The sequence below is a fragment of the Lactuca virosa genome, chromosome 8 (genome assembly GCF_052849685.1).
Source record: "Lactuca virosa cultivar CGN04683 chromosome 8, Lactuca_virosa_CGN04683_v6, whole genome shotgun sequence".
Classification (NCBI taxonomy): Eukaryota; Viridiplantae; Streptophyta; class Magnoliopsida; order Asterales; family Asteraceae; genus Lactuca; species Lactuca virosa.
The window spans coordinates 380,225,946-380,250,805 of NC_136433.1; the positions used below are offsets into that span (position 1 = coordinate 380,225,946).

General features: G+C 37.4%; 1 protein-coding gene across 21 annotated transcripts in view; it reads right to left on the minus strand.

The window, feature by feature from the left end:
• Window positions 1–2,131: 2,131 nt before the first annotated feature.
• The window catches only part of LOC145132150 (paired amphipathic helix protein Sin3-like 6), a 35,310-nt gene continuing 12,581 nt past the window's right edge, over window positions 2,132–24,860 (minus strand). For 5 of the 21 annotated variants that reach the window (XM_079066840.1, XM_079066838.1, XM_079066836.1 and 2 more), the window contains exons 7-24: window positions 15,869–15,937; window positions 6,903–7,142; window positions 6,654–6,822; window positions 6,332–6,472; window positions 6,078–6,240; window positions 5,895–5,993; window positions 5,666–5,815; window positions 5,243–5,491; window positions 4,995–5,151; window positions 4,679–4,805; window positions 4,334–4,588; window positions 3,644–4,119; window positions 3,462–3,552; window positions 3,248–3,377; window positions 3,022–3,174; window positions 2,857–2,921; window positions 2,630–2,726; window positions 2,134–2,554 (exon numbers count right to left, since the gene is read on the minus strand). In XM_079066840.1, the coding sequence (XP_078922966.1) occupies window positions 5,116–5,151; window positions 5,243–5,491; window positions 5,666–5,815; window positions 5,895–5,993; window positions 6,078–6,218 (675 nt within the window). In that variant the 5' untranslated portion in view covers window positions 6,219–6,240; window positions 6,332–6,472; window positions 6,654–6,822; window positions 6,903–7,142; window positions 15,869–15,937 and the 3' untranslated portion in view covers window positions 2,134–2,554; window positions 2,630–2,726; window positions 2,857–2,921; ... (5 more) ...; window positions 4,679–4,805; window positions 4,995–5,115. Of the gene's footprint in view, window positions 2,555–2,629; window positions 2,727–2,856; window positions 2,922–3,021; window positions 3,175–3,247; window positions 3,378–3,461; window positions 3,553–3,643; window positions 4,120–4,333; window positions 4,589–4,678; window positions 4,806–4,994; window positions 5,152–5,242; window positions 5,492–5,665; window positions 5,816–5,894; window positions 5,994–6,077; window positions 6,241–6,331; window positions 6,473–6,653; window positions 7,143–7,280; window positions 8,633–15,868; window positions 15,964–24,860 lie in introns of those variants that run through there. The other 16 variants (XM_079066842.1, XM_079066830.1, XM_079066832.1 and 13 more) reach the window with 16 other exon arrangements.

Consider the following 24,860-nt stretch of genomic DNA (forward strand, 5'->3'; position numbering starts at 1 on the left):
TAAAGGCTTTCTATATGGCACCATTCCTTCAAACGAATCATAAGAATTCAAGCAATCATCGGTTTGAACTCCAACTGAACAAAACATATTCATGGAAATTTCATAACATATTCATGGAAATTTTAACCAAACTTTCAATCTTACAAAGAGGTTGAAATATCAATTTTCCAAAATCATCTTTCTTATTCCCATAAGAGATTAAAAAACCCCAGGTAATAAACCCGCCTTTCAAGAATAATCCGTTAAATTGCATCTCATTGACATTGTACTTGACATCTTCAATCATCATGATCCAAGAATCATAATTCAAACACACCATCTTTAATCAATTAACAAAAAGATCACAAGAACTTGAATATTTATACAGAAAGAAAGTGATTATGAATGAAATCTCTAGAGAGAGAAAGTGATTTCGAATGAATTTCTAGAGAGAGAAAGCAAAATTGATCAAAAATATAGAGAGAGAAAGTGATTTCGACATGAATTCTAGAGAGACAAAGAAAAAATCACATGAATTCTAGAGAGAGAAATCGAATTTGAATCAAGATCAAAGAACAATTCGATTTGTAGAGTCAAAAATACTCTAAAAAATGAAGAACTTACAACCATTTGTGATTCACCAATTCATGTTGTCATCATGGATCAAATTCTTGAAAACTTCAAGCACACTTCAAGAACACTCGCTCTGATACCAATTACAGTGACCCGATTATGATGACTTATGCGGAATTGTAAAGATCAAGTGAATCAATCAATCATGAAGAACACTAAGAGTAAATAAATATGTTTAAGCTCCACTAGAATAGCAAGATGTTACAAGTGGGTAATATAAATTCTCTCACTAGACTAAACTCTCCAAAATGTGTTCTTACATAATTCGGAGTCACTCACTTTCTATTTATAGGAAAGACTCAACCCATTACACAACATGAGAGGGTAATGCACTTCCAAGGAAAACATTTTGTCTCGCCGTTTTGTGTGGAGACTATATGCTATTTCTTATCAATTGTAATCAGATCCCTCAAATAATGTAATCTTCTCTTTGTAAGCACAAGGTAATCTAATTTTCTATCTCATTTATTTCATTGAGTTGTTCTTACTTTGGTTTCCTTGCTACTTTGTCTTCTTTAAGTGAGTGGTCTCAGTAAGGCTGTCATAGTTTGACTAAGTGCCTAGGGGTGAGCTTGTAGAGACAAGTATGTAGCATGATGCTCATGCAAGGAGCTTCTACATTTTTTTTGTGGATTATCACATAAAAGTCCATCAACACCATAAAATGTTGAATTCACTTTGAAGCTCTTTTCTTGCATAGCAATGTGTTATTGTACGTGGAACGCTTTCTAAAAATGTTGTGTTGGTTTGTCCTGCATTAGAGTAGTATTTTCCTTTTGTGCAATATTTTTTAATTACTGATGCACATTTATTTTAAATGTGAATCCCGTAAATATGATATATTAAGAATTTATAACACTATTATTATGACTTTCATTTACTTAAGAATGTTTCCTATTTTTAAGGGTTATTTGATTATTCTCACCCTTTTGTACCCCTTCAATCCTTCACCATTCAAATTGTCGATTTTTATAAGAGTTAACTAGGCAAATTCTTGCACGTTATGCAAGGTAAAAAAATGTTCATAAAATATTGAAAAGTTCACGTTGTTTAAAATAGTTATGTTATAGACATTAACTTTGACATTATATTTTTTACACTAAGTGTATATATATATATATATATATATATATATATATATATATATATATATATATATTTGTGTGTGTGTATGTGGGGGGGGGGGGGGGTTGTAATTTCAACTATTTTCAACAATATTACTCAATGACTTATATACATTGTTTGCGCATAAATAAAATTAATTATAAATCTCGATTTAATGTTATTTCTAACAATTGTTATGATCAATTAACGTAAATTTTTTACTTATGTGACACTCTTTAATTTCGATCATGATGTTTATTTAAAATTCACTAATTTTAAAGGTAATGTTATATAATTTATAATTTGATGTTATTATTGTTTATAATTATTGTTCATTAATTTTAAAACTGTTTAGTATTATTAACTTGACGATCTATATTTGCAATATTTAAACATTTTTTACTACTGTGAAAAATAGTATTTGAATAATTTTTTTATATTTTGAAATTAATATAATATTTAAATTAACAAATACGTGTATTATAATAATCATTTTAAAAGTCTGCCAATAAAAGGATAATATTTTGCATTTAAAAACATATTTTAAAATAATAGATTAATTATATTAACTTGGAAATTGAAAGGTAATGGAGATTTCAAATGCATAATAATATAGCAAAAATGTTTCTATTATAGTATAGTATTTTCATATTATATGATATGATATGATATGATATAATATCAATGCCTTGTGGTTTTCCCCAATAAGGGTTTCCACATATGTTTGTGATATTTGTGTTCTTTTATTGTTTCTTTAGATCATCATTAATTATAACATAATATGGTTGCTATCTTTGGCTAATACACATCAAAGAGTCTTGGGCTGGAGCGTGTTTTCCTGCAAATTCAATGCCCAAATGTCAAAACAACATATTTTTTTCCCTTCATTCTGAAAATTTTCATATAAATTTACCTCCGATGTACTTTGTTTCATCTTATCCGAAAGACCATTGGCAACTCGAACCCCTTCAATTGCCCTTTCCCCTTTAGCATTGCTTTGTTTTATATTTCTATACAAACAAATATTCTTTTTAGTTATTTTAACAACAATTCTTTCATTTGATCTCATGAAAACTAGAACATTTGACATGGAAGATAGCTTAAACTAAATGTTAGATTATAACCAAGCATCCTAAATACCTTTCATGCAAGTTTATTTGTGATATCGTTAATCGGTTTTGTCCTTTTGTGTCTAGTAAAAGTAACTGCAATTGAGAATTTTTTTCTTTAATGAAAACACCGATATATAGTAATTGTATTATATATTAAAGAACAAAAAAGACAAAAGTATGTGTTACTACTTACACGCTCAAACCGAAATATTTTATGGCCATTAACAATCATACTTGCTTTTTCAGTATAAACTTCTTCTACAAAACAACCAGGTTCTTTTGATTTCTCATGAGTAAACAAGTCCAGAAGCTTGTTATCGACCTCATTATTGGCAATGGCTAGTAGCTGATATAACATGAAAAATGAAGTTAACATATATAAGAAAGGAACAATTAGAAGATGGAAATGAGGATGTCACCTGTCTAGAAAACTTGTTGATCAACCTTTCTATCGAGAAGATAAGTCCCACCCAAGTGACGAAACTAGTTCGACATTCATATTCATATTTTTCTCTATTTGCAAGATAATTATGGAGGAAATCCAAGAATCTATAACAGAAATTGAAATAAAATAAAATATGTGACAACGACCACGTAAAAAACAGTTTGGTGAAAAAGAAATCATAAGCTTACATAACATATGTATCATTAGGTGTTGTATCATTTAACCCCTGCCATTTCTCACTTGCAGATTGTTTAGCTTCTTGGAGTCTTGAGTATAATTCTTGTTCATTAAAGAGAAATATCAAATAAGACAATATGGAATATATAGATAAAAAAATTGAAATCTTCAGTTTATAGCAAATTATCATTACATGATGAAGTCTGAAGAAAATGTAGTACACGTCATCTCCATAGAACACATGTAAATTATTAGCACCTGCTTTATTGCCAGAAACCTGATGTTTATTATGGTAATTTTGTTTGCTGACATCCTTTGGTGTATTGTCTGCTTTCATTCTATCACCCATGCATGCTGCAACACCACCTTTTTCAAGATCTACAAGGGAAAATAAATCAACCTCGTTTGTCACAAACTCTTGATAATTGTTGTTGCTTGTTTCTGTCGTTTGAACAAAACCAAACAAAGGTTCCACCAAATAGGTCCAGATTTTCATAACAGCTTCAACTTGTTTGGAGGAAAATTTTCCAGAACCGTAAACTTTTATGAGCTTAAAGAGGTCTCCATGAATATGCATATCGGAGTACATGAAGTCTACATGTGGAAGTTGATGAATATTGTCCTCTTTCGACTTGGCTTCACTAATTTTATTGATTTCCGCCAATAAAACTACAATATAAAAAGAGAAAAACATAAATAATGATTCGTTGTAAGTAAGGTTGCATTTGTTACATGGGGCAATATCTAATGCGACTCGGCTAGACAAGCTTTCTAGAGTTTTTTTTCAATGAAGATGAGAGGGGAATTCATGATCCTGCCTTTTCTAATAGGCCAAAATGAATGGAAACCATAGACTCCCCTATGAGGGTGGGTATCAGCTTACCTGTATAACGTAAGATCTTTTCATCCTGCTGCTTGAGATAGAAACCATGATGGTCTAGAGACAATTGATGGTTTTCAACAAAAATTTGTCGCGACATCTTATTTAATTCTGAACGGAACATTATCCATTCCTATTGTTTCTGCTTCATACGGATTAATATTACTGGCAGACTAAAAGACACATTTTTCCTTAATTTGTCCACCATATCAAGCCCATAATCACCATAAATATTTTTGATGCACCTTAAACCTTGACCTGAGAATCCAAGAGGAAAGTGGTGAATAAATGGATAAAAATTAAAAAATGGATGAACTATAATTGCTTTCTGTTATTGAAACATCTTACTTGTAAAGTAATCTTCAAGAGGAAATACACCGTTTAACTTGATAGATTTATCACAAATTCTCTTCATTAATTCTCCTGCTTGTATAATCGTAAGCGTTATGCGTTCTATACCCATATCTAATTCAAACTTGACATACAATTACCAATAATACTATCATTAAACGCAACTATTTATGCGACTCTTCTTTTCTATAACAACTAATAATATGTAAAGAAACCATCACATAGTCTAGTAATGCCTCCAAAGAAGGAAGTATTTTTATGACATCTAATGATCATAGATAAAACTCAAAGATTACACATCATAAAATTCTACCTGTCGTCTTCATGTTGAAATAAGATTTTTTCATATTGGTTTTTGACCAATGGTTTGAAAGAGTGACCCTCCTTTTCATAAATAACAGACACCTAATGATCATTCAGGAATTGATTATCCATCATTTTTCTTTGATTTGCTTTGGTCGTTTAGGACACTATATTACACAAACAATCAATGACAATAAGAACCAAGTATAGTGGAAATCTTATAAAGAATAACAAGTCAACGATGCAAGAAGCTATTACATCTCTTGGGACAAGCTGATAACTTGGATTATAGCTTTCACTATTAGAGAGGTCAAGGTCTTGAGATGGTTTTGCCTTATTCTTGTCTTTTATTGATGTTGTAGATCTCTTAGAGCCCAATTTAAGTTTCCCACCAGTTGTAGACCTTTTCATTTTTCCTTTCTCATGACATTTGGCAGGTGCTTTTCCATGATTTGGATTAGGCTGACCACCACTCTCAACATCATCAGCATGAGAGGCCATAGTTTCCTAGCAATAAATACATGCTTATTCATATAATATATAATGATCCAAATGGTCATTGCTGTGAAATCTTGATGTTAAACTGGAAAGTTGTCACTAATGATTATTTGGTAAGTGTAAGGACACCTAATGTTAGCTTGATGAATAAAGTTTTGAAATTAAAAATAGGCAGAGTATCACCTCTTTAGACCGAAGACGTCTCTTTTTGGTTGATGAGCCCGAGTGTTCATTGCGAGTGTTATGGTTCCCAATGGAGTTTTGATGGCATTGAGGTAAAAAGTTGGTAAACTCAGTAATTAGGTCTTGATGGTCTTGAAAAAGATCAGCAACCTGAACAAGATAGTAATTCCTTGTATATGAAATAATACCATTAATACAAACACAAATACACAAGTCTTCAATGACTTACCTTCTTATGGACCTTATTGGCTGATAATTTCCCCATTCTATACAAATTTAAAATAGATAGAAAAGATATATAAAGATGGTTTTCATCTTGAAGTCCCATCTGCAAGCAAATAACAATTACATTAATAAATTTAACAAATGGGAGACTCGAGTTGATGTTTCGAAAATGGTGTGATGGTATCACCTTAATATGCTGTACAAGTTGCATGACTTGATCATTAGGTTCATCTTCTTGTGTCAAGATGATTTGTGAATCTTTTGGAAGAAATATATTCAGACCCAAAAGTAGTTCTGTATCTCCGTTGAACAGTTTCATCAACTTCATTTTGACACCCGGGACGTCAATGCTAAAAGGAGATAATGAATGTAGTAGATCAACTATAAGTTATCACAAATCAACAACATATGAAATTAGAAGAACTACAAATCCTCACAAACCTGTGTTCCCTGAATTCTTGCAAGATACCATGAAACTCGACATATTTCTCTCTTGCCAGCCTGGATTCTACCACTTTGATGTATCATTTAGCATCCAAAGCTGTCAATTTGGGGCCTTCATCCATTTGGGGTTGCCCAGGGCTTCATTGCACAAAGAATAAATGCATAAATCGAAACTTTGAACATAAGCAACACAAACTAGTACACTATAAAATCAAGAATAATAATAAAAAACTTAAGCACTAAGAAATAGTTCTGCCTTTAAAAATATAAATCGATATAAAGAAGATAAATGCATAGGATTTATGGTGTTATCTCAAACCTGATCATTGATATAGATCAAATGTTCCGAATAATCCAACAAAAATCTCAACAATGAAACAGCGAAACTTAACAAAAAAACTCAAGAATCCTAGACATTGATCGCAAAGCGGTGACTAGGAAAGAAAGCCAACTTTCATTTCTAACAAAATTCACAGCAAAAAAAACACCTGAAAGAAAGATGATAATCGAACATTTCTCCATATAATATATGTAAGAAACTAAATTCTAATCCAAACGCAAGGCTTACAGTTCAGCTACGCAATCCGCCTGCTTAAGTTCACAGCTCTTGCTGACGTCATCGACAGACTTCTCCATACCTGTAAAAAGATCAAACTTTTTACAAAAAAATTAAAACTTATCGACACCTGCAACCCTAATTAACAATCAAGCCAGAAGAAACTAATTCCGAAAACCCCCTAAACCAAGAAATCACAGGAAACGAACGCAGCCTCCCCACCTGTCAAGCGATCACACCAGTTCCTATTTTCTGCAAAACAAAATTTAGCATTTGAGTGTTAGAGATTTAATGTGAAGAAAAGATTGCAAGAAAACAATCAAAAACTATGAATTTCACACTTAAAAAACATTAGAAATTGTGGAGTTTCATCAAGATTCACTAGCCCACCTTCCAAGAACTGAAGTAAAATGTGTTGATGTGTACGATCACCGGTGTAGATACTCTCCTCTGAACTTTAAAATGTCTAGGGGTATTAAGTTGATGTTGTGATGGAAATGTATTATGTGGTTGATGAGTCATTGATTAGGGTCAATCGAAAACGACTTGGCTATTGAAATCATAGCTTCAACAAATCAATTTAATTGAGATTAAGAAGAATCCGCTCTTTGAAGAAAATTTGTCGATGTGACAAGATCACGAATCAAAATGTAGATCATTTATGTAACGCTTTTTGCAGAAAGTTTCGGTCTTTAATCTATATCATTAGAGATGACGGTGAGGAAGAAAGGATAAAGGCAACAAAAAAATTGGAGTGAAAAAATACAAAGATATGGAAGGAAGGATAAACACAGACAAAAAAAAAGGCATAAGCTTAAAGAGGAGTGATGGGTCGAACTCTCAACATTGATGGTAAAGAAAACATGCAGAACTATCACATTAAGATGCCGTTAGAACAAATTCATTCGACATATTTTATAAACAAAAAATTTAATGTACTACTCGTTACTTTAGGGTTTGTATCCATACATATCTACGTAGAATCTATTCATAAATGTTCACAAACATGTCATAAATCAAGTGTATCATGCACCTTGAATTCAAGTTAAAAACGAACGAAATTTGTGTCTAAATCAGAACGCGCCCGAAAATTATCTTATATTGGATTTTGTGATACCCATCATAGGTCTGAATAACAATTATGGAAAGTTAACTTTACGAGGGTGTCAAGATATCTATGCATATCTTTGGTTATCAAACCAACCCTATTTTCAACGAGATTTAGCAATATGATATTTCTCTTTCAAAATCTGTTAAAAATAGAAAAAAAATAGAAAAAAAAACGAGAAGTTATAGAAAGGAAAATCTCTCTCTCTCTCTCTCTATCTCTCTATCTCTCTCTCTCTCTATCTCTCTATCTCTCTCTCTCTTTCTCCAAAAAAATTCCAGTCACCACAAAGAATGATAAACTGCCTGATAAAGATGAAGATGGCGGGATGTGGTATGGTGTGGTGGTTTGCCAACAAAAATCATAAAATTACCAAATACGGTTAAATGATAATTTTCAGATATTTAATGATAGGCTTCTAATGTTTTTAGTGAAAATGACTTGATTAAAAACATGTCAAAGGTGTAAGGCTTGTAAAAACAAAAAATCTTTTGAAAACTCGTCTATAATTTTCGTATAAGATTCATTTAATTTACTCTACATGTAAATTTTTTTATTAACCACTTACACTGTGTATAATCTTTATCCTGCAAATACTTCGTCTACATAGCATCATTTACAAAAGTTTAGACAATATACATTTAAGAGGATGAAAAATTACACATAAAAATAATGTACTTTTGTTATTTTTGTTTTAGGAAATGTGGTTTTAAAACCAAAGTTTAAATGTTTATGTTGTAAGTTTATCACATGATATTTGTGATGCCAAAGTTCCTACTACGGAAGAATATAGATGATGAAACTATAGAAGCAAAAAAAGAACAATCAATTCTGGAGGAGACTTTCTTGATAAAGAAACTTTTACTAACATTCAATATTTATAGAGAAATCTCATCAAATATTTTTAGGTTTCGAGTACACATATATACATAGATAACGGACAATAACTACCAAATGACAGTTAATATTTAGTAAATGACTACCAAAAACTGCAACATAAAGGTAAATCTTTTTTTGACGGCAACAAAATTTTGTAAATAAACCAAAGCTAGCAAGAAACTAGCAACAAGAAACAAAAGTTACGGCAAGAGTGGATTGTTCATCCAAGCAATCCAACTAATTCTAACCTTAGTGTTACGAAAAGAAAGCCACCTAAAAGAATGCTCAATAATGCTATAAAAAAATTGTTTCTTGTACTTATTCGACCTAAAGACAACCACATTCATGTATGTCCAAAGAACCCAAATCACTTGTGACAACCCGAAATTTTCATTTGTATAAACTCTACAGTCAAGCACTGCAAATATTAGTCAAATTCATTTCAGTACATTTTTGGCCGGTTTAAAGCCTGTTTGGGTGTTTTTATTTAAAATTCGTCAAAATGACAAATAAAAGGAAGTATCTTCTAGGGGAAATGTGTAACAAATAAACACTTCAACACCATAACAAGGTGTTTACGGCCAAACTTGGGGAGTTTGGGCCGTAAACCTCTCTTGACCTTGAACTCATGCTTAAGGCATGAGTTTACTCCCCACTTCCTCACTTTACAATTCCAAGCTCAAGAACACCCAACTTTTCTCTCAAGTATCATAACACATTCCTTCCAATCTTCCAAAAATGTAAGTGTTTATTCTCTTGTTTTGTTGTTATAACACTTCATCTACTGGTTATACATGATTTCATCCATGAAATCTTGTCTTTTTCATAAATCTTCAAGTGTTCTTCAAAACACCAAGAACACCAAGAACACACATTAGTGTTTTTGGGCCTTAAACACTCTTACAAACTTCCTATAAGTAAGTACACTCCTCCTAACTAGTTACTTACTTAGAATACTTGTTAAACCTTTGACAAACATCAAAAACCCCCAAGAACACATGGGTTTACGGTCAAGGCATCTCCTTGAACCGTAAACACCATCAAGTGGTGTATAAGTGCCACCAACACCTTCTAGGACTTGGATATTGGACTAGAACCTTGCATGAATGAGCTAAAGACCCCTAACCACGAAAGGGTAGGAGTTACCATGAGTTTACGGCCGTAAACTCATGGGTTTACGACCGTAAAGTCCAAGGGAGTGGTCCAAAAACCGTAAACTCCAATGAAGGGCCATTTTGAAACCTAGTCCCTTCCTAAGCCTTGGATACAAACCTAGATCACTTCCTTGAGGGGTATAAGACCTGAAAACACACAATGGTACAAATTACCATGAGTTTACGGCCGTAAACTCATGGGGGAAAAGACCAAAAACCGTAAACTCATGTATTATTACCAAATGGGAAGTAAACTCCAATGTGAGGCCATACTCTCTTTAGATGCAACCCTTTAGTACCCCTAGCACTTGAATCAAAGTGTTATCCTTGTATTAGGGTGTCTTTACTTGATAAATGTGTTGTTAAATGACTAATTGGATACATATATGTATCATTACATGTTAAATAGGATCCGTGTGTGTGTTCAAGTCCTCACTTGACACTTAGCATCTTATCCGACACTTCCATCCAAATCACTCACTATAGGTGAGTTCATACCCCTTAATCAACCTTTGAAATGATTTTAAATGCTTTTATGGAGGGGAATACAAGTTGAAATATTCTAGTTAATGCTTTAATCACATGTGATTAATGACTAGAACAAACATAAAGATTTACTACTACTTTCAAGTTACTATCAAAATTATGGTTTTCAAGCGTTTTAAAACCTTCTATTAAATTTTTAAATACTAAAACTGTTTCCAAAACTCTTTTAAACTTGCATTGTTTTGAAACTCATATCTACACTAATATATTTATATAAGTAAGACTTGAAGGACTTAGGACTGATAGCTCACCTTATTTCTTGTTCCTTGTTTGGTTGTGGACTTAGGGTATCCTGTTATTTGTCCGAATGTCGTTGAAATCTTAGTTATATATCATGTATATATGTGTTGGATATAAAAGCTTTCACTTCAGTTTATTACCTTTGTGTAGCAAAGGCACACCTACCACATTACTATTTAACTATAATAGGTATAGTTAAGGTTTTACTACTACTATTACAACGTCACATTCAAGAGCCAGTACAGTTAGAGTCAATACACGCTATACACTATACAAGAGAACATACTATACACTATACAAGAGAACATAGTATCCACTATACAAGAGAACATACAATACACTATATAAGAGAACATACTATACACTAGTAAAGAGAAAACATTACTACACTATGACATACTACATAAACATTTGAATACTATAAACAGAATGTGACATACTACTTCTCGATACGACACTTTATTGTGCTATCACCTTGTAACCAGAGTCACCTGGACGGAGAGCGGGCATTATGTGTATAGATCTATACGGGACATACACTCCCACATCCCGACTGCTAGCTACAGTCCCAGCCGAAAGGCCAAGGGGTGACAAAATGTTACCTCACTATATATGACCTGGAGTGTCATCCGTTATTCAGCTGTCGATCAGCATGGTTACATACGAGTTCACATTCAAACCTTTAATTAACCAATTAAGAATTAAAGGCAAAAATAGACTTTTCGAGGCGTATTGTTCATTTAATACCACCTGGAGTCTACATGTTACTACTTTAGACTCCCCGAGGTGTACTGTACATTTAGTACTACCTGGAGTCTGTATTTCATTACACTGTGATTTTGTCACATACACGTTTAAATAAACTATATTTTTATAATGATAGTTTCACTGAGGAAAAACTCTTACACTACATAAGGAACAAATACACAAACAATCGGGTCTTGGTAGAAGACTACATTTTTACTGGAAAATATAGGATTTTCTAGGGAGTATACTATTTACAAACATTTGAAATCAGTTACTACATTAAGTTGTTACAAACATTTTTATACAAGCAATGACACTAAATACTTATGAACTCACCAGCTTTATGCTGATAAACTCTTTCAAAATAACTTGTATTCTCAGGTCATCAGTAGACAGGTACAGATGAAGCTTTTGAGAAGGTGGAGCAAATACAAGACTCATCTTTATTTTGATTATACATTTTGGCGTCTTACAAACTATTCAGAACACGCTTGTATTACAATTATTATATTAATGCAATGGATGTTGTTGCTTGTCTTTACTATTATGCATTGTTATGATACTGTACATGACGTCCTCCACCCCAGAACGTTTCCGCCGTTCCGGTTTTGGGGTGTGACAGATTGGTATCAAAGCACTGTTTATAGTGAATCGAGTATATCAACCCATAAAAGATATACAAACTATAAACACAGCGGGATTAAAACACTCTGACCAAGAAATTATACTTTTAAATAATAAAATATTTAACCAAGTATATATACATCTATTCATACCAAGGTCAGTATCATACTAGAACAGAACAAAAGTATTATGATTGTTGAACATCACAATTAGGCTTAGAGACATATAGTCAAACCTAAGGGGATATAGCCTGATCAACTATATTTTCTGAGGAGTGACTAGCATGTGGCTAAGGATGATTGTAGTGTTGCAACAAGTCTAAAAACTTACCAACACTACTACAACGGGAACATTAGAACATAATACTATAGGAGTATTCTGTGTTACGATAAATTACGTACGTGAGAACTAAAAAGGTCGTTACTAGTAGAGCAATAGTTGCTAAGTGGATACTCTAAGGTTACATATGACTAAGGCACTATAGACTTAGAATCCGTGATCTTTGCTTTATTTCATGTTCCTTGTTTGGTTGTGGATTTAGAGTTAGGGTCACTTATTCGAAGGTCTATCCTGCTTTGGTTGCATGTAATTAGCATGCACTATGCAAGTACTAAATTAACTAATAACGATCATCTTATAATTATCTTAGATTAGTACGTCTATTAACTATTCTTTCCCCATTCTCGCGTAGATAGCATGACTGACTTAAGGGTTCGCCCAAGGGGGTGCCCGTCGCCAGTAGGAGATTATATTCTCATCCTTTCTTTTCTTAAAGGAATAGCCTTACTCTTCAGTGTCTCCGTTCCACCTGTCTATAAACATTCCTAACTTTGAAAGTACTCCAACTAGACTTCTAAACTGCCAACATTTTTCTATATGGTTTTATGTAAGACCTACTGTTAGGTCATTTTTCCCCGAACTCATTTTACATCATTAATACCAGTAATATTGGCAGTTATCTAATCTATGGGAAAGTCTTTACCTTTGTGATTCCCTACTCTATTGTTATGACTCTATCTGGTAGTTGGACTATGGCGATTTAGTCCATGAAACACTCTCATCATACTTACAATTGATTCTTACTATTATCATCATCTCTATCAACTTTCAGTAAAAGATGCCGCCTCGTCCTCGTCCGACCAGGGGCAGACCTGCAAATCAAACTCCACCACCACCACCCCCTTCGCAGTTCTATGTGGTGATGTTTCAGGCAGCTGTGACCGCAGCTGTGACCGCCGCCATGGCCCAAGTAAACTCTGGTGGCGTTAGTGGAACGGGGACTGGCACCAACTCTAGCCATGGTGAAATCCATCTGCGTGCAAGAGAGTGTACCTATAAAGATTTCATCAGCTGCAAACTAGCCTACTTCAACGGAACCGGAGGGATCATTGCATTGTCCCAATGGATCGAGAGAACAGAAGCAATCTTCGAGATGTGCTCATGCCCCGAAGGAAGCAAGATTAAGTTCACTACTTGCACCTTCACTGAAAGGGCCCTGACGTGGTGGAATGGCCATGTCAAATCACTCTCACTGGTAACAGCCAACGCCATGGGCTGGGATACACTAAAGGACCTTATCACAAAGGAGTACTGCCCGAGGGGCGAAATTCAGAAGCTCGAGGAGGAACTGTGGAACCTCAAAATGAAGGGTTCCGACATAGTGGCTTATACAGCCAGGTTCTGCGACCTGGTGGCTCTATGTCCTAACATGGTCCCCACCGAAAACAAAAAGATTGAAAGATACATCTGGGGTCTGGTACCCCCATATCGAGGGAACGTTCTAGCATCACACCATACGACCTTTGATAGTGCCAAGGAATTGGCCCAAAGGCTCATCGATCATGAGGTTCCTTCTTTCCCAACAACGACCACAACTACTGCCCCAACACCAACCAACGAGACCGACAACAAAAGGAAGCGTTGGGAGCGGAAGAAGGGCAGATCAAATCAACCCTCTTCCAAGAACCAACAGATTGTGGCTGTCCATGCTGCCACTACTCCTGCTGCCCCAATACCAGCCAAACCATATGCAGGGAGCCTACCCAAGTGCACCAAGTGCTCCTTCCATCATAACGACCCCTGCCGTGAAATGCACTCCACTAACTGCGACCGTAAGGGCCATACCGCCCGGTTTTGCAGAACACAACCCAAACCCATCACCCAGGTTCCCGGTACAGGAGTGAGTCAAGCCTGCAACGGGTGCGGCGAGACAGGGCATTTCAAAAGAGTGGAAGTATGTGGACCTGAAAGAATAAAAGAACACACATCAACAAACTCATGTACAATAAGATTTAATCTTTTTATCTGACTATGACCAACAAATTTCTATCTATTTACCGAAAACATTAAGAGAGAGAGAGAGAGAGACCTTACTTATTAGGCTACTTCTTTATTATCAGACTTATACCCGTGATTGGTACGAACATATCATGTTCAATAACATTTGAAGGAATCAGGCTTAGTTTCTTGCTCTGATGACTCCGTATCTAGACTCACTAGACCATCCGCGTAAATGGTGGTGGTAGGGGTGACGACCATGGTTCTCATAGTGATAACGACAACTTTCTTCAAGAAGCATGTCAGAAGTGTTTAGGGCATTACGTGTAAGAGGGAGTACGGGAGAAGGGTTTTTAAAGCACAATGCAATAAAACCGATGGATATCTTGAGATAGTGTGTGAGAGATTTACGAGATGGTGGGGAAGAGGGAGTACCAAAAGTTACATACCACAAATTGAAGAGAACGAAACCAGAGGATGAGCAAGATCCCAAAAACCGATTTTGAGATGTTCTGCGCCAAAACGAAGATCCAAGAAACTGATTTCTGCTTCGATGGATTAAGAATCGATGACTACTTCATCTTTCATTTATAAAGAATTTAAGGGTTTTATGGAGATTCAGTTGTATAGACGGCCGTGAATGCGGAGGAGATGGAAGTCGGAAGAAAATCAACCGATCGTGGGTTTAGAAACTTAAGTGAGGGGTGATGTTGGTGGAGTCACTGATGATGTTTGAGGGAGGCGGCGTAAATAATCATTCTGAGGGCTTAAGAGAAAAGAGGGAAACAAAAATGAGGGAGAAAAAGGAAGGATGGCATTTCTAATTGTTAGGATTTCCATCTCCCGCTCGTTGCTAATAAAGAAGGCGCGCGTTTACCTTAAAAATTATAACACGACACCTAATTCTAGGTCACAGAAAAATGCGTGACCTAAATCCTTTAAATTTTAACAGAGATGGTGTTTTTTTACGATACCCACTTTTGCGTATCAAAAATCAGTGTGTGTCATAAATTGTGTGTCCTTAAAGGCTTGTTTTCTAGTTGTGTATCATATATGACCATAGACAGTCCCTAAGGACACTCCATAGATGACAACCAGCAAGCACAGCTAACATACACTTCTACAAATTATTATAGTAAAGCAACATACTCAATACCAAGAGACAGATCTAACAGATCACTACAACATAGCAACATACTCAATAACATAACACAGATCTAACAGATTACTACAGCATAGTAGCATACTAGATACCAGAACACAAATCTAAAAAATCACTTCAACAATGCAGCATACTAAATATCAACAATCCAAGGGATGCATGGTCATATATACTTAGAGGTGAGATAGTCATCTGGACAGGTAACTTCAACAATCCACGGGTACAGTAAAACGAAACTCACCTCGATATGCGCATAGGTAACCTCAACAACAATTAAGAACTCTACCAGCTTCAACTCACTTCCAATCACCTACAGGATGATACTCGAGTCAATACCTGAACAAAGGTTATAGTCACTTGAAACAGTGACTACCTCACAAGAAATGACGATTAGGGTTAAGTAAGAACACTTAACACATTAAGGATTTTGTCACCTAAGGTTAAGACTGATAATGTTTGACTTAGTCATTCTCGGGTGTAATAATAATCCAATCAATAGTCCAAATATACGCCCGATCATTGTCCAAAATAGAGCTCCCAGATTCAGGGTTTCCATATAAAAGATAATTACGGTTAGTGTTCCACACTAAACCCCTTAAGGACTTAATTCATTAAGACCAATGCTGCATTAAGTTACTTGTAGGGCAGTATCAAGTATTATTTAATGCTCAATTAACAGTTTTAACACGAGTCCCGACTAAACTCCAAAAGTAGGGTTTTCTTGACATTAGGGTTTTCTAAACCCTAATTAGGGTTTCAAAACCCAAACTCCTGCTACTCGGACTAAAGTTAAATGCTTAGGTAGTTTAATGTTTAATAAGTCGGGCACCACCCACTGCCACCTCGGGCAGTGGTGGTTGGCAGCGGTCCGAGGCGGCAGCCACCCACACACGGCGGCGGTAGCAGTTTTCAAGTGATAAATCCAACAATCCAATCACACATAAAAGATCCTACACACACACACTAGCACCAAAAAGAATAAGAAAATACCCAATACAACCACCAAAAGGGGTGGCAGACAGCGGCAGGAGGTGACAGCCATCACCTCACAGTGGTGGTGGTGGTGGTGGGTTTTCTTTGATTTTACCTACCAAGAATGTTCATACAACATCTCATCTTTAAAACCTGAACACACATGATATTACTCACACAACCACCCACATACGGTGGCTGGTGGTGGCAGTGGGCGGAAGCCACAATGGTTGGCTGCCTCGGTGGTGCTTTTCGATTTTCGGCCAACCAAAATGCACACACACCAACTTCACGACTTCCAGCAGCAACAGACACACACACACACACACACACACACACACACACACATATATATATATATATATATATATATATATATATATATATATATATATATATATATATATATATATGTGTGTGTGTGTGTGTGTGTGTGTGTGTGTGAAACATGAGCTCGAACACCGGACTACACACCTAAACTCAGCCACCCTCGTGGTGGCGGGTGGTAACCGGAGAACACAGCAAAGGGGAAGCCGCTCAGAGCGGCGGCGGCGACGGAATGTGGTGAGGCAACAGAAGAGTGAAGACGGTGAGAGGGGAAAAGGGAATAATTTTGGCGGAGAGACAGTGGTTGTGTCCGCCACCGAGAACAGCAACCACATCCACAAGATTTCGGTCTTTGACTTCCCACTACAACGACATTAGCCAGCGGTTTTCTTCTTCGTCGGAAGCGAGAGCAAGGGGGTTATTGCTTCGGTGGTTCATGACGGTGATAATTGAGGTGGCCGCGACTGATGATGTGGAGAGATAAGGGTGGCGGTTGGATCAGGTTATGCTTAGGGTTGCATGTCCTTTAAAAACGGGAGGGGAAGGGAATCGGGTTCAAGTACCGTGTTTAAATAAAACTTGGATACATTTTTACTAGTTTGGTCCCTGCCTCGACAAATTAATTCAGATAAGGTCCAATATTTACACTACAGCCCCATCTCTACGATATCCTTTACATTTCAAGTCCATATGTTACGATTTAACCCTCAATATCCAGAGAATATAACTTTTAACACCCCAAGGTGTACATCCCGCTAATTTAATACGACTTAGGGCTAAAATAAAAATATAAAAATACATCTGGGGGTTTTAGGGTTTATTATTTATTTATTTTATTTATTTACTTATTTAAATTATTTTATTTTAAATGGAATGCTACATAAATTATATGGGATATGGAGTATTGGAGTTACATATTAGATTTGTCCCGTGACAACATATACAACTTAATGAATAATTCTACGATTTCATAGATTTACGGAAAAGAAATTAGGGTTTGGTGGGAGTTCAACTAAAATGCTGACTTTTTCTAATATTTATATATCATAAACTAGTTCCAGGTTGATGTATCTTTGCCCTTTTGATATTTGATCTTAAATTTTGGTTATGATTATTGATGTTTTATTATGATTTATTTCATTAACATGAGAGAATCAAGGGGATGCTTCATGATGTTGGTGAAAGGAAACAGAATCAGGAGATGCAACCCTGTTTATAATGGCAATTCCTTCATCCATCTCTCTCTCTCTCTCTATCCCTCTCTCTCTCTCGATCTCTCTCCATAAATTTGTTTTTTGTTCATGACAACGACGAGTATTCGTTTCTGTAGGGGACACATAGTTAGGCTCAATTTTGTTTGTGTTCAAGGCAAATTTGTAATTTCAAAATTGTTTCTTGAAATGCATAGATGTGCTTTCCTTGACTTGGTGCTTGATTTGGCTTTTTTAAGCAGCATCCATGATTTCTTCACAAAGGATTCAAATCAAATGTTTTGAGTAATTTGTCGTTAATATCATCTTTTTGTTATTAATTTTGATGCTTTTGATTGTTTGTCAAAATTTGAATTGATTTTTCTTTGGTTTGATGTGAACGTTGTGTGTTGCATGTACCTAAAGTCTCAACTTGCTGATTATTGCATCTTTTCAAGGTTATTGTCATATTATTTTATCATATAGTTGAATTTGAAAATCCATAAATAGATTGTGTTTTTGTTTTTTTTTTTATTTTTGCTTTTTTGCTGCATTTCTAATGATGCGATTTGGTATGAATTGTTTTAGCTCATTTTTCTGTTTTAAGAAAACGATACTCATGTCTCCAAGTGGTAAATTATCTACTATATTTTCAGTTTTACAGAGAAACTAAAATGGTTGTGACATTTTCTTATTGTCTATTTTATTTTCACACACATTGTACACAATATCTAAATGTGTGATCAATGTTGATGGATGCAAACGTTTTGGATCTCCCAATGGTGAAATTTTCTTTGAGTTGCTACCGGTTTGACTGTGGCTTGAATTCAGATCAGTAACATATACGTGCCGTGAATTGGATAGTTTTGCCCTTGGCATTATTAAGTTTTTTTGAGATTTTTGTAATTGTCAAATGAAAGTTGATTCAATTACTCACTAATTACACATTTTTATGTGTTATAAGCTGATGTGTTCTATTTGTAACACCATGTTTATTTTATAGATAAATAGATAAAATTTATGAAAGAGTAGTAGCTCTAAAATTCATAATGTTAAGTGAGATGTTGGTTCTGGGAGCCAAATGTTATAAATTGGAGTATCCGGGATTTATTTTGTAAAGATTTTTAGAAGTCGGGGGTTAAAATGTAAGTTTCGGTTTAGTTTCGTAAATATTTATGAAGGCAGGGATTAATTGGTGAATTATTGGGACTCAATTGAAGAGATTTTGGAAGCTTAGGGGCTGATTGGTAAATTTCGGACCTTATTTGTAAGGATTTCAGAAGATGGGGTTTAAAGGGTAAAATATTGACTTAATTTGAAAAGAGATTGGGAAGAAGGGACCAAAGGTGTACATTGGGCGAAAGTTTTATATGATCAGGTATTAAACCCGTCACTTGGCTTCACCATGCTAACCCTAACCCTAGAGCAAACCATCAGCCGCCACCTTCACTGCTCCCCTTCTCCAGCCGCCGCCGCCGCGCCACCTGCCTCTTCGCCATCGGAACTCCATCGCCACTGCCGGGCGACGCGCGTAACCGAAGAAGAACCACCAAGGACGGTCAAATGAAGCGGTATCGACTGGAAATCGGGGATGTTGTGGCCGCCATCCTCCTTCTTTCACGACGTCTCTTCGTCAGGTGTTGCGTCTCAGCCCCATTGGCGTCACCGCTGCTCGTCTCCATCGAAGACATGGGTGCCGCCGGGCTCTAGGCTTCAATTGCTACTGTCAATCACCAACAGCCATTGCTATGGCCGCTAGTGCCGCCGCTGCCTTTCGATGAACACCACCAGGTGGGTGGCTACCTTCGGATCTCTAAAGAGGCGTGTGTGTGGTCGCTATCTCGTTGCCGCCGCTATCTACTGTCGCTACGCCGCCGTGGCTGCCGTTTCTGCCTTATTCCGCCGCCACTAGCCACCGTGAGAGGTGGTTGTGGGTGTATTTATGGGTGTGTGTTCATGTGTTATTGCTGTTTCCGGTTGTTATGATAATGTATGTGTGTTTGGGGATGTTGTGTCGCCAGAAAGCAAGAGCACCACCATGTCAGCCAACCATGGTGGTTGCTGCCGGTTATAGATTTTCTGCCACCGTGTACCACCGTCGGCCACCACTAGGGTGGTGGCTGCCGCCGTCAGCCGCCATTGACCGCCACTACCCGAGATGGTAGTGGGCGTTGCCCCACTAGCAAAACCCTAATGGGCTTAAGGACTTGGTTTTGGGCCTATTGGGCTACGAATGGGTTGGAAAACCCTAATTAAGGTTTAGAAAACCCTAATATTGGATATTTGGATTTGGGACTTATCGGGACCGCATCAGAATTATTTAATGAACTTAAAATATTAAGTAATAATCATTGCAAATTAACCTAAGGCCATGTGGGACTTAATGGATTAAGTCCTTAATGGGTTAAATAGGAAATCTTAACCCTAATCATCATTTTATGTGAAAACCATAATTTTCACTTGGGCCTTCCTATTGGGCCTTGATAATTGGATTATTAATGGGCCATCCAAGAATAATCATATGGACTAGAATATGTTGATGGGCTCAGGTAAGGCCCATATGAGGGTTTGGGCCCAATTTGGAAAATTGGGCCATGGATGGGCCATAGTTTGGGCCTTAATGATTATATGATATTGTTTTGGGCCCAATTTTGAAAATTGGGCCATATGTTGGGCTTTGATTCCTAGTTTGACTTTTGGGCCTTGGGCTTGAATCAAGCCAAGATGGGGTAATGTAGCCTGTTACTTCAAGAACTTATGTTTATGTGTTGGGACCCAAACATTAATTGGGTATTGTTTGATGTTGGCAGTTCAGGAATCTATCAACCAGCAGCTGGGATTGCATCCGCGGGACTTCAGCAGTGTCAAGTGAGTCTCCTCACCATACCAATGGTTCTAAGGCACCAAGGCCGGCCCATTTTACGATATGTAGTATCCTAGCTGAGATTGTATTATGTGATTGTTAGTTGGTATGATCTAGGAAGTATGTTAGTGGTATATGTGGTATGTTTGTATGGAAGACCATGGGAGAGCCCATGGCACCTGGATGTAAGACCATGTGGAGAGCCCATGGCTTTCCCATTATGTAGTAGTGTTTATTGTGGATTCGCTACTGATATGTTTGGTATGCATATATAGATAGTATGCTAGTGGTATATGTGGTATGTTTGTATGGAAGACCATCGTAGAGCCCATGGCACCTGGATGTAAGAACATGTGGAGAGCCCATGGCTTTCCTATTAAAGACCATGGGAGAGCCCAGTAAGACCCTGGGGACGAGCCCACGTCATTCGTATATGTTGATATGTATGGATATGTGATTGATATGGTTTATGTAGCTTTTATAGCTAATATGGATTATGTTATTATGTGGACTGTGTGGGGTATGTTATGGGGAACTCACTAAGCTTCGTGCTTACAGTTTTGTTTATTGGTTTCAGGTATCATCGATTTGGAAAAGAAGGGCTCGGATTGATCGCAGTGCACACACCTATGTTTTCCGTATTGAATGATTTTGGGATGAACTCTGATAAATGTTTTAATTAGCGATGTTTGGATGTTTGGAATAAATGATATCTATGTTTTGACTATATTAAAAATGAAATTTTAACCCTTGATTTTTGGGTCGTTACAAGTTGGTATTAGAGCCTTGGTTTGAAGGATTCGGACATATCTTCGGGTGTGTCTGAACTCAAATTGAGGATCTGTAAAGTTTTTAAAGGAAAAATGTTTCCAAGGAAAAGTTTCCTAAGAAAAGAAAGGGTGTGGTGCATGTAATCAGTCGAGCTCAAGTAAGTATCCCAGAATACCCACATATGTTATCTGTTATGATTTGATTATGAATCTGTGAATCGCATGCTAGTTAGGACTAGAAGAGATGCCTTTATATGTTATATGAGCTGGTAAACTTGCATGCTAGTACTGAGTAGTCAGCGATAGATTTGGCCTGATATGTGATGCTTGTAGCCTTGGAGATACTGGATGCCACACTGGAATGAGAATGATTATTGGTATTAGTAACTGCTATGTGTATGCTTTTAAAATTGTATACGGTTAGGATCTTATAGCCTTAGAATAATCGATTTTGCCTTATTTCCTGTTCCTTGTTTGGTTGTGGTCCCAGGGTAGAGTCTATTATTCGAAAGTCTATTAGATCCTGTTCTGTGTATAATTTGCATGCATAAGGCAGCCGACAGTGAGGATGGATGGATGTGGACTGCGTGAGTCGCGACATGTGGGCGGAATGTTCTATGATAGTTCTTTGGATCGGAATGCTACTGTACGAATGTTGCTTTATTTGTGCTTTGTGGAACTCTTGAGTAATGGGAGTCAGCTACTAAGTGGATATGATGATATCCAGGAGGTAGATGGCTGGCATCATGGGGAGTTCTTCAGCAGCTAATGGCAGGGCGAGGTTGGGAACCTAGGAAAGCCTAGGATATGCTCTAGTGAGTTAGTGGGACGGTTCGGTGAGGTTGGGAACCTAGGGGGAGCCTAGGAGTTGCTCTGGTGAGTATCGTGCTGCTGTTTAGCGGATATTGGGTGCATCAGTTTGAGGAAGTGACTTGCAGGATTCAGGAGGATTGCTAAGGAAAGTATGGATAGGTGTGGAAGGTAGTATTGGGCCCGTACTACTGAAAGCACATGATCCATACTCGAATCGATGAGAGTCTTAGAGAATCTGAGACGCTTCGAGAAGGATTTTGTGACCCGGTTAGGGACAAAGGATGTTCCAGCTGTTGCAGCTCAGCCATTGGCAAGTGAGCTAGTGAGCGTGACAGGGTGTCAAACCCTGAAGGATATGATTTCCAAGGGCTTGTAGATGCGAGATCAATTTGGAGCACCCTGGGAAGAGAGGGTCGTGCCAGGTGCGTATAGTGGAGGGACCCGAGAAGAGACCCATGACTTCTGATCATTGGGTAAAAGGCCAGCAGGGCCGGAAACAGTGCAACACGTACGAGAAAGTGCACGACGGAGTTTGTCACTCCAAGGGTTTAGGTTACTATAGGTGTGGTAGGGTTGATCATGACAGTTGAAGGTGATAATTATTCCTCCAGATGTTGCGGGTATGTCATCTTCTACTGCTATTAGGAGGATGTTGGGAATACGTATCGCTTTGGAAATGTGAGTGAGTTTGGATAAGTCAGGTCTCGGGTCGGTTTTCTGCCAGTGTTTGGGTTATCAAGGATCATATATACCATCCTGCAAGCCAAAAATTCCTTGATGAACCCACAGAGGGACGCATCTTGCGGAGTGGGTTCCGCGTGTACCGTTATCATCCCGGATCTTTGTCGAGATCTGTGCAGGAGTATTATTTTGAGGATACTCGGTCAGGGTTAGAGCGATAGTTCTCCAGTGAAGTCAGCGTTCAGTGGTTCTATCATGGTTCAGGTATGGTCGACAATTGTCTAGGGATGAACTTTGAGTTCAAGCACTACCGTTGCTAAGAAAGGATTGGTAGCATGAAGATGGTAGTGTCAGTAGCGGGTGTTAGATCTATAAGTGTTCGGACATGGGATGTTCAAGAGAATGTACTTCCGCATGGGTTGTGTTCGGTCAAAGTTTAGTAGTGCTGGAAGATTTGAAGTAGGAATGAGAATTCGTTAGCTAGGGTGATGATTAAGGTCTCCAATTGTTAGCAATGGAGGTGGATTGAGGAAACCAAGCTGGACTAGATTTCAAGAGTACTATTCAAGATTCTGCGGATGGGCGAACTTAGGGTTTATCTGGTAATTGATCGCCAACATTGGTAAGCATGGGTTGTTGGCAGTGGGCTATTAGAAAGTAAGAAGGATTGGGAACCCTTCAACTCTCACGTGCCATGAAGACTTAGCTGAAGCTAAGTGGGGGAGAACTGGTCAAGTATTCAGGAGCAGCAATAGGTATGAAACTAGGATGAGTTTCGCATCCCCGTCGGAGATGAAGATGGTTGAGTGGCCGTCTGTGTTGGGTATTCGGTGAGTCGGGAGTTTAGAAAACGTTCCAACATTTGGTTCATGCTTTTCCTTGGCATCAGATAGCAGGTTTTGGGAACTAGGTTAGAGATTCAGTTAGGACTCGAGTTCGGTTGGGTGTTAGGTCGAGTGCGTGTTCGACCCGGTTTGGAAAGTGTTGTAAGACTACGGGGGTAGCTGTAGCATTCACTAGTGGTCAGTTAGCCTGGGAAGTGTTGTAAGACTGCGGGGGTAGCCGTAGCATTCACTAGCAGTCAGATAAGTGATAGAGTGTCGTGAGACTGCGGGTGTAGCCGTAGCATTCACTAGGTTGATAGATGGAATGAGCGTTTTGTTGAAACGCGCAAGGAACAGTGGTACCCACCGGTCCGGGTGCAGCAGTGAGGATATGGAGATCCACGCATTGGATTTCGGAATTACCCAGATGGATTAGATCTGGTTGAGCCAGTGATAAGAATGTAGGAGCGCCACTACAGTTATGGGATCAGGGAAGCAATGGACTGCTTAAGGACGTGTGAGATAAGGCTACCATTGGTCAGGTAGCAATCACTTTTAGTCTTGGAATGGATGATGACAGGATTCGACGCATGGACCTGACCAGTTAGATCAGAAGGTTATTAGAGCCTCAGTGGCATGATAACTAGTGGCAACTAGTTCAAGAGAAGGATTTGATTCGGTAGTCGTGTGAGGCGACTAAGTGGGAGTCCTTTTAGCTCGACGACTGGGCTGGAACCTGATAATTCAGATGACTGACAGATGAATTGAGACCAGGAAGGTCTCGGTGGATTTT